The sequence below is a fragment of the Salmo trutta genome, chromosome 35, assembly GCF_901001165.1.
Source record: "Salmo trutta chromosome 35, fSalTru1.1, whole genome shotgun sequence".
NCBI lineage: Eukaryota > Metazoa > Chordata > Actinopteri > Salmoniformes > Salmonidae > Salmo > Salmo trutta.
In genome coordinates this window covers 36827139-36838247 of record NC_042991.1, presented here as the reverse complement: position 1 = coordinate 36838247, position 11109 = coordinate 36827139, and the positions used below count along the sequence as shown (strand labels likewise).

The following is an 11109-nucleotide window of genomic DNA, read 5'->3' as shown; positions in this document are numbered from 1 at the left end:
TGTTAGAACCCCATTAACATGACACTACAACATTCTATAACAGCCATGTTAGAACCCCATTAACACTACAACATTCTATAACAGCCACGTTAGAACCCCATTAACATGACACTACAACATTCTATAACAGCCATGTTAGAACCCCATTAACACTACAACATTCTATAACAGCCATGTTAGAACCCCATTAACACTACAACATTCTATAACAGCCATGTTAGAACCCCATTAACACTACAACATTCTATAGCAGCCATGTTAGAACCCCATTAACACTACAACATTCTATAGCAGCCATGTTAGTACCCCATTAACATGACACTACAACATTCTATAACAGCCATGTTAGAACCCCATTTACATTACAACATTCTATAGCAGCCATGTTAGAACCCCATTAACATGACACTACAACATTCTATAGCAGCCATGTTAGAACCCCATTAACACTACAACATTCTATAACAGCCATGTTAGAACCCCATTAACATGACACTACAACGTTCTATAACAGCCATGTTAGAACCCCATTAACACTACAACGTTGTATAGCAGCCATGTTAGAACCCCATTAACATGACACTACAACATTCTATAGCAGCCATGTTAGAACCTCATTAACATGACACTACAACATTCTATAGCAGCCATGTTAGAGCCCCATTAACATGATACTACAACATTCTATAACAGCCATGTTAGAACCCCATTAACATGACACTACAACGTTCTATAGCAGCCATGTTAGAACCCCATTAACACTACAACATTCTATAGCAGCCATGTTAGAACCCCATTAACACTACAACATTCTATAACAGCCATGTTAGAACCCCATTAACATGACACTACAACATTCTATAGCAGCCATGTTAGAACCCCATTAACACTACAACATTCTATAGCAGCCATGTTAGAACCCCATTAACATGACTTTACAACATTCTATAGCAGCCATGTTAGTACCCCATTAACATGACACTACAACATTCTATAACAGCCATGTTAGAACCCCATTTACATTACAACATTCTATAGCAGCCATGTTAGAACCCCATTAACATGACACTACAACATTCTATAACAGCCATGTTAGAACCCCATTAACACTACAACATTCTATAGCAGCCATGTTAGAACCCCATTAACATGACACTACAACATTCTATAGCGGCCATGTTAGAACCCCATTAACACTACATGGGAATATTTAAACAATGTTATGTAACTGGGCTCCTGAGTTGCGCAGCGGTCTAAGGCACTGCATCTCAGTGCTTGATGCGTCACTATAGACACCCTGGTTTGAATCCAGGCTGTATCACAACCGTCCGTAATTGGGAGTCCCATAGGGCGGCGCACAATTGGCCTAGCGTCAGGGTTTGGCCGGGGTAGGCCGTCATCGTAAATAAGAATTTGTTCTTTAAAGACTTGCCTAATTAAATAAATGTTCAATTAAAAATACTTAAACTGTCTACTATTAGAACAATATCTAAAAGTTGACTCTCTAAATGCATGGCCCTGGTCTGACAATGAGCTCTGTTTACCCCTTCCACAGTTCAGGCTGGCACGCCCAAACCGGCAGAGGAGGAGCCTATGGATGCCCCTGTCCCACCAAGTCAGGACGGACAGACTGACAGACAGACAGAGGTGTCTGCAGACAGGTGGGTGTCGGTCCAGTACTGTATTAGGTGACAGCAAAATGGCGGACTTGGTACCAGTGTGCTCAGATCTGCAGCTGAAATGGAACTATAGTCTAATATGAATGTAAGTGTTCTCAACAAAACTATGAAAGCAACATGTCAAGTGTTGGTCTCGTGTTTTATGAGCTGAAATAAACAATCCCAGAAATGTTCCCCAAGCACAAAAAGCTTATTTCTCTGAAATGTTGCGCACAAATTTGTTTACATGCCTGTTAGTGAGCTTTTCTCATTTGCCAAGATAATCCATCCCACCTGACAGGTGTGGAATATCAAGAAGCTGATTAAACAGCATGATCATTACACAGGTGCACCTTGTGCTGGGGGACAATAAAAGGCCACTAAAATGTGCAGTTTTGTTACACAGCACAATATCACAGATGTCTCAAGTTTTGAGGGAGTATGCAATTGGCATTCTGACTGCAGGAATGTCTACCAGAGCTGTTGCCAGATAATTGAATGTTCATTTCTCTACCATAAGCCTCCAATGTCATTTTAGAGAAGATGGCAGTACGTCCAACTGGCCTCACAACCACAGACCACGTGTAACCACGCCAGCCCAGGACCTCCACATTCGGCTTCTTCCCCTGCGGGATTGTCTGAGACCAGCCAATTGTACAGCTGATGAAACTGTGGGTTTTGCACAACCGAAGAATTTCTGCACAAAGTGTCAGAAACCGTCTCAGGGAAGCTCATCTGACTCCTTGTCGTCCACACCAGGGTTTTGACCTGACTGCAGTTCGGCGTCGTAACCAACTTCAGTAGCCAAATGCTCACCTTCGATGGCCACTGGAACGCTGGAGAAGAGTGCTCTTCATGGATGAATCCTGGTTTCTACTGTACCGGGCAGATGGCAGACAGAGTGTATGGTGTTGTGTGGCGAGCGGTTTGCTGATGTCAACGTTGTGAACAGAGTGCCCCATGGTGGAGGTGGGGTTATGATATGGGCAGGCATAAGCTACGGACAACAAACACAACTGCATTTTATATATGGCATTTTGAATGCACAGAGATACCGTGACCAAATCCTGAGGCCCATTGTCGTGCCATTCATCAGCCGCCATCACCTCATGTTTCAGCATGATAATGCACGGCCCCATGTCGCAAGGATCTGTACACAATTCCTGGTCGCTAAAATGTCCCAGTTCTTCCATGGCCTGCGTACACACCAGACATGTCACCCATATAGCATGTTTGGGATGCTCTGGATCGACGTTTTCCAATTCCCGCCAATATCCATCAACTTCTCACAGCCATTGGAGAGGAGTGGGACAACATTCCACAGGACACAATCAACAGCCTGATCAACTCTATGTGAAGGAGATGTGTCGTGCTGCATGAGGAAAATGGTGGTCACACCAGATACTGACTGGTTTTCTGATCCACGCCCCTAGTTTAAAAAAAGAAGTATTTATGACCAACAGATGCATATCTCAAATCAAACTTTATTAGTCACATGCGCTGAATACAACAAGTGTAGACTTTAGTGTGAAATGCTTACTTACAAGCCCTTAACCAACAATGCAGTTCAAGAAAGAGTTAAGAAAATATTGACCAAATAAACAAAAAATTATAAAAAGTAAAACAATAAAATAACAATAACGAGGCTATCTACAGGGGGTACCGGTACCGAGTCAGTTTGCGGGGGTACAGGTTAGTTGAGGTAATTTGTACATGTAGGTAGGGGTGAAGTGACGATGCATAGATAATAAACAGCAAGTAGCAGCAGTGTACAAAACAAATGGGGGGGGGTCAATGTAAGTAGTCCGGTGGCCATTGTATTAATTGTTCAGCAGTCTTATAGTTTGGGGGTAGAAGCTATTGAGGAACCTCTTGGTCCTAGACTTGGCGCTCCGGTACCAGCTTGCTGTGCGGTAGCAGAGAAAACAGTCTATAACCTAGGTGACTGGAGTCTCTGGCAATTTTATGGGCTTTCCTCTGACATCACCTATTATATGGGTCCTGGATGGCAGGAAGCTTGGCCCCAGTGATGTACTGGGCTGTACGCACTACCCTCTGTAGCGCCTTACGGTCAGATGCTGAGCAGTTGCCATACTAGGCGGTGTTGCAACCAGTCAGGATGCTCTCAATGGTGCAGCTGTAGAACCTTTTGAAGATCTGAGGACCCATGCCAAATCTTTTCAGTCTTTGGAAGGGTAAAAGGTTTTGTCGTGCCCTCTTCACGACTGTCTTGGTATGTTTGGATGTTTGTTTGTTGGCGCTCCACCTTTTCCTGTAGTCCACAATCATCTCCTTTGTCTTGGTCACATTGAGGGAGTGGTTGTTGTCCTGGCACCACACTGCCAGGTCTCTGACCACCTCCCTATAGGCCGTCTCGTCGTTGTCTGTAATCAGGCCTACCGCTGTTGTCACCAGTCATGTGAAATTCATAGATTAGGGCCTAATGAATTTATTTAAATTGTCTGAATTCCTTATGGACTGTAACTCAAGAACATTGTGGAAATTGTTGCGTTTTTATATTTTTGTTCAGTGTAGTTGATTTATTTCCCCCCTCCCTGGTGCACCGCCACCTGCCATGAGGTTGCCTATGCAGAGAGCGCTGTAAATATTTTACATAATAATAATAAGAAAAAAATGTAAAACCATTTTTCACTGCTCTGGGGGTTGATCACTTAAATCTCGTGGTATTGACTCTGAATTGCAGAATTGGGTTGCGAAGTCAATTGTTTTGACTGTCTGGCTGTTTGGACTCTAACAATGCAGCTCCAGTTTTATGGTTTAATCTGTCGGCAAGAATTACAACAAGTACTGCATCTGAAGGCATCTGAAGGCATCTGAAACCATCTGAAATCATCTAGAGACATTCCATCTCTACTACATGTGTTTGTTTAGCTTTTTATGGGATAATTTTCTGTAATGAGAAGCGCTATACAAGTTACATTGTATTATTATGTAACCCACATACAACTATTTACACATGTTAAGTTTTCTGAAAGTAAACGCAGTTGACAGTGAGAGGACATTTAATTTTTTTAGCTGAGTTTATGTAAACAACGACAACAACAAAAAACACAGAATCTCATCTTTTATGTACCTCACATTAGATTTGATTTTTCATCGAATTAATTTCTCTCTCCCTGTTGTTCTCCAGGCTGAAGGACTTTAAGTCTTCCCTGCTGGAGGTGTTCCGTTCTGCACATGCTCAGTCCGTCGGTATGAACTCTCTGATGGAGAGTGTCAACAAGGACAGTGACGCCCCCTTCACCCTGACAGAGGTCCGGGCCGCCCTCGCTCGCATGCAGGACGACAACCAGATCATGTTGGCTGACGACATCATCTTCCTCATCTAAAGACCAAGGAAAACTTCTTCCTCATCATAGACCGAAGAGGTGAAGGGAGAGGACAGAAGGAGATAGTCTGAAACGAGAGTTGTTTCCCATTAGAGAACAAGGATGAGAAGGAATTCAGAAATAAGTGGATTTTGACTGGTTCTTTTGGGTCCACTCGCTTCTTCCAATGTGCCTTTTGTTTTGTTGTTGTTGGCAATAACCACTGATGGACTAACAAGTAGTTGAACGGATTATGGTTTTATGCTGTAATGTCCGTAGGTTAAATTCTTGATCAGTTTCACAAAGTTTAGTTTCTTTGCTTTACTCATGTTTTAGCTACATATTATGGGATGTACAAGGTCTGGTTACAATCACTAGAGCAAAGAGCACCTGCATCATTTTATGCTTTCGGTTTACAGTTTTAATATTTCTTTTTAAGAAAAATACCTTTCTTGTATATATATTGTTTTGTTGAAGAAAAGGTTTTCATTGTAAAGGGTTATCAACTGTAATAGTGCATCGAGATGGAAAATTAAATGACTTTTGATGTTGGAACATTGTGATTGCTTGGACACTAATTAGCAGCTTGTGCTTTCATTTACACACACACACACACACACACACACACACACACACAGCGAGAACACATCAGTGTGTCCCTTGCGGTCGATTTGATAATAGATCTGCAGTTTATGCAAAACAAAACCATTTCGCGTCTATAAAACAGATGAACAATGCAGTGAGGTACAGCTGCCTGTGAAATGCGGTTTCACTATGTTGTACATTGGGGAAATCACAAGCCGTGGTTTTGATTGGACAGATAAGGAACCCCGTAGCCTCGGGCCGAACCTCCATCCAGGCTAGTCTCTCTACACCCACGCCTGAGTCATCTCTCCTGAGCTGCATGCCCCAGCCCACAGCCTGCCTCTACTCTCTCGCCTAACTCCGTCTAACCCCAGCCCACTGGCTCTTTTCAAAGTGAGTTTCCTCCATCGACCCAATTCTTACCCCCAGCCCACACCTGGCCTCTCCTCGACCTCTACCGTCTTACAGGTTCCACACCCTGCCTCTCTATCTACCATCTACAGGTTCCACACCCTGCCTCTTTATCTACCATCTACAGGTTCCACACCCTGCCTCTCCTCTATCTACCGTCTACAGGTTCCACACCCTGCCTCTTTATCTACCATCTACAGGTTCCACACCCTGCCTCTCCTCTATCTACCATCTACAGGTTCCACACCCTGCCTCTCCTCTATCTACAGGTTCCACACCCTGCCTCTCCTTGACCTCTACCATCTACAGGTTCCACACCCTGCCTCTCCTCTATCTACCGTCTACAGGTTCCACACCCTGCCTCTCCATCTACCATCTACAGGTTCCACACCCTGCCTCTCCTCTATCTACCGTCTACACTGTAGATGGTAGATAGAGGAGAGGCAGGGTGTGGAACCTGTAGATGGTAGATAGAGGAGAGGCAGGGTGTGGAACCTGTAGACGGTAGGTAGATAAAGAGGCAGGGTGTGGAACCTGTAGATGGTAGATAAAGAGGCAGGGTGTGGAACCTGTAGACTCTACAGGTTCCACACCCTGCCTCTCCTCTATCTACCGTCTACAGTTTCCACACCCTGCCTCTCCTCTATCTACCATCTACAGGTTCCACACCCTGCCTCTCCTCTCACACCCCTGAGAATACACCTTGCACATTAGTCTGTGAAGTTACCCTGGGTGCCAGTCTGTGCTAACTTTTTGTGGAGTGGAATGATGGCACAAAACAGGTCTGGATTTCAGGCTAGTGTCAAATGTCCACTTCGATGTAAAGTGTTCCCCTATATCGACAAGTTATTTTGTCTTAGCTTGGGTCATGGTGGTGTTGAATAGTAAAAATAATACAAACACTTCTGTATGTAGCTATGTTATTTAAAAGCGTTTAGTTTTCTCTGTTATCAGTATCATTTCAGCAGTTTCTATCAAACACAATACTCATCTTGAGCCATAAACAACAGCCAAGCCTTGCAGTCAATCTTTCCACTGACTAGGGGCCGTTGTTAGTTAGACCGAGAGCCATATATTCAGAGAATTGGGACATTGAGGGTTCTACATTATGATGCATTAACATGACACTCCAACGTTCTATAGCAGCCATGTTAGAACCCCATTAACATGACACTACAACATTCTATAGCAGCCATGTTAGAACCCCATTAACACTACAACATTCTATAGCAGCCATGTTAGAACCCCATTAACACTACAACATTCTATAGCAACCATGTTAGAACCCCATTAACATGACATTACAACATTCTATAACAGCCATGTTAGAACCCCATTAACATGACACTACAACATTCTATAACAGCCATGTTAGAACCCCATTAACATGACACTACAGCATTCTATAGCAGCCATGTTAGAACCCCATTAACATGACACTACAACATTCTATAGCAGCAATGTTAGAACTCCATTAACATGACACTACAACATTCTATGGCAGCCATGTTAGAACCCCATTAACACTACAACATTCTATAGCAGCCATGTTAGAACCCCATTAACACTACACTACAACATTCTATAGCAGCCATGTTAGAACCCCACTAACACTACAACATTCTATAGCAGCCATGTTAGAACCCCATTAACATGACACTACAACATTCTATAGCAGCCATGTTAGAACCCCATGAACACTACACTACAACATTCTATAGCAGCCATGTTAGAACACCATTAACACTACAACATTGTATAACAGCCATGTTAGAACCCCATTAACACTACAACATTCTATAGCAGCCATGTTAGAACCCCATTAACATGACACTACAACATTCTATAGCAGCCATGTTACAACCCCATTAACACTACAACATTCTATAGCAACCATGTTAGAACCCCATTAACACTACACTACAACATTCTATAGCAGCCATGTTAGAACCCCACTAACACTACAACATTCTATAGCAGCCATGTTAGAACCCCATTAACATGACACTACAACATTCTATAGCAGCCATGTTAGAACCCCATTAACACTACAACATTCTATAGCAGCCATGTTAGAACCCCATTAACATGACACTACAACATTCTATAACAGCCATGTTAGAACCCCATTAACACTACAACATTCTATAGCAGCCATGTTAGAACCCCATTAACATGACACTACAACATTCTATAACAGCCATGTTAGAACCCCATTAACATGACACTACAACATTCTATAGCAGCCATGTTAGAACCCCATTAACATGACACTACAACATTCTATAGCAGCCATGTTAGAACCCCATTAACATGACACTACAACATTCTATAACAGCCATGTTAGAACCCCATTAACATGACACTACAACATTCTATAACAGCCATGTTAGAACCCCATTAACATGACACTACAACATTCTATAACAGCCATGTTAGAACCCCATTAACACTACAACATTCTATAACAGCCACGTTAGAACCCCATTAACATGACACTACAACATTCTATAACAGCCATGTTAGAACCCCATTAACACTACAACATTCTATAACAGCCATGTTAGAACCCCATTAACACTACAACATTCTATAACAGCCATGTTAGAACCCCATTAACACTACAACATTCTATAGCAGCCATGTTAGAACCCCATTAACACTACAACATTCTATAACAGCCATGTTAGAACCCCATTAACACTGAATGGGGAATATAAACATTAGCTATGAAACTGAATGTCTGGAGTTAGAACAATATTCTAAAAGTGGGCCTAACTCTAAATATACCTGGTGGAAACCATCACTAGCCGGCTTCCACCCGATTACGCAACCCTGCTCCTTAAAGGCCGCTGCCCTATATACATTGACTTGGAATCACTGGCCACTTTAATAATGGAACACTAGTCACTTTAATAATGTTTACATACTGCTTTTGTCACGCTTGTGTGTAGGAACGGACCAAGGCGCAGCGTGCGTATCGCTCCACATCTTTATTATATTGTGAAACTCAACCAAATAAACTATAAACAAAACACAAAACGTGACGACAGAGGTGCAACATGCACTAACTCAAAATAATCTCCCCAAACACAGGTGGGAAAAACAACTACTTAAATATGATCCCCAATTAGAGACAACGATGACCAGCTGTCTCTAATTGGGAATCATACAAAAACAAAAAACATAGAAAAAATAAACTAGAACAACATAGAAAAATTAAACTAGAATAAACCTCCCAGTCACGCCCTGACCTACTCTACCATAGAAAATAAGAGCACTCAATGGTCAGGACGTGACACATAAATGTCAGTCAATCTGGAAAATTTCAAAAACTTTGAAAGTGCAGTCGCAAAAACCATCAAGCGCTGAAACTGGTTCTCATGAGGACCGCCACAGGAAAGGAAGACCCAGAGTTACCTCTGCTGCAGAGGATAAGTTCATTAGATTTACCAGCCTCAGAAATTGCAGACCAAATAAATGCTTCAGAGTTCAGGTAACAGACACATCAACATCAACTGTTCAAAGGAGACTGCGTGAATCAGGCCTTCATGGTCCAATTGCTGCAAAGAAACCACTTACAAAGGACACCAATAAGAAGAGACTCGCTTGGACCAAGAAACACGAGCAATGGATATTAGACCGGTGGAAATCTGTCGTTTGGTCTGATGAGTCCAAATTTGAGATTTTTGGTTCAAACCACCGTGTCTTTGAGACGCAGAGTAGTTGAACTGTCACGGTTATCGTCGGTGAAGGAGGACCAAAATGCAGCAGGACTGTGTTTGTTCATTTTTTGAACATTTATTAAATCAAAATGAACACAAAAAACAACAAAACGAACTCACGATATACCGACAGTCTTCTCAGGCTCATACATGCTAGACAAGAAACAATCTCCCACAAATGACAAACACACCCTAATATATGGGACTCTCAATCAAAGGCAAAGGGAAAACACCTGCCTTCAATTGAGAGTCCCAACCCCAATTAACCAATCATAGAAACACACTCACTAGACTACACATAGAAATACATAAACATAGACCATAAACCAAAAACCCGGAAATACTAAATCAAACTCCCCTTTACCAAAACACCACCCCGAACCACATAAAACAAATACCCTCTGCCACGTCCTGACCAAACTAAAATGACAATTAACCCTTATACTGGCCAGGACGTGACATGAACGGATGATCTCCGCATGTGTGATTCCCACCGTGAAGCATGGAGGAGGAGGTGTGATGGTGTGGTGGTGCTTTGCTGGTGACAATGTTGGTGATTTATTTAGAAATCAAGGCACACTTAACCAGCATGGCTACCACAGAAATCTGCAGCGATACGCCATCCTATCTGGTTTCCGCATAGTGGGAATATCATTTGTTTTTCGACAGGACATTGACCCAACACACCTACAGGCTGTGTAAGGGGTGCTGCATCAGATGACCAGGCCTCCACAATCACCCGATCACAACCCAATTGAGATGGTTTGGGATGAGTTGGACCGCAGAGTGAAGGAAAAGTAGCCAACAAGTGCTCAGCATATGTGGGAACTCCTTCAATACTGTTCGAAAAGCATTCCTTATGAAGCTGGTTGAGAGAATGCCAGGAGTGTGCAAAGGGTGGCAACTTTGAAGAATCTCAAATATAAAATACATTTTGATTTGTTTAACACTTTTTTGGTTACTACATGATTCCATATGTGTTATTTCATAGTTATGATGTCTTCACTATTATTTTGCAATGTAGAAAATAGTACAAATAAAGAAAAACCCTTGAATGAGTAGGTGTCCAAACTTTTGACTGGTACTGTATATACTGTATTCTATTCTACTCTATTTGAGTCAATGCCACTATGACATTGCTCGATCTAATATTTATATTTTTCTTAATTCCAAACTTTTACTTTTAGATTTGTGTGTTTTGTTGTGAATTGTTAGATACTACCGCACTGTTGGAGCTAGGAACACAAACATTCCACTACACCCGCAATAACATCTGCTAAATATGTGTATGTGACCAATACAATTTGATTTGGCTCTGATGGTGTCTCCATAATTTCGGTTCCGTTTTCAGTCTCTTGATTGAGTAATGCTGAGTTGTTCTGAGAAAAGCGATCAGCGTTT

At 42.2% G+C, this 11109-nt stretch overlaps 1 protein-coding gene across 1 annotated transcript; it reads left to right on the top strand.

Annotated features, from left to right (window-relative positions):
• Positions 1 to 1553: 1553 nt before the first annotated feature.
• On the top strand, positions 1554 to 5542 carry LOC115175144 (DNA replication licensing factor MCM3-like). The gene is made up of 2 exons (XM_029734361.1): positions 1554 to 1661; positions 4810 to 5542. Exons 1-2 carry the CDS (start codon positions 1594 to 1596, stop codon positions 5006 to 5008), a joined length of 267 nt encoding a protein of 88 aa, XP_029590221.1. The 5' UTR covers positions 1554 to 1593; the 3' UTR covers positions 5009 to 5542.
• Positions 5543 to 11109: the final 5567 nt, after the last annotated feature.

Coding starts and splice junctions, on each gene's coding strand:
- LOC115175144 (XM_029734361.1), top strand. CDS start 1,594: ATGGATGCCCCTGTCCCACCAAGTCAGGACGGACAGACTGACAGACAG. Junction 1,662..4,809: donor ACAGAGGTGTCTGCAGACAG/GTGGGTGTCGGT, acceptor GTTGTTCTCCAG/GCTGAAGGACTTTAAGTCTT.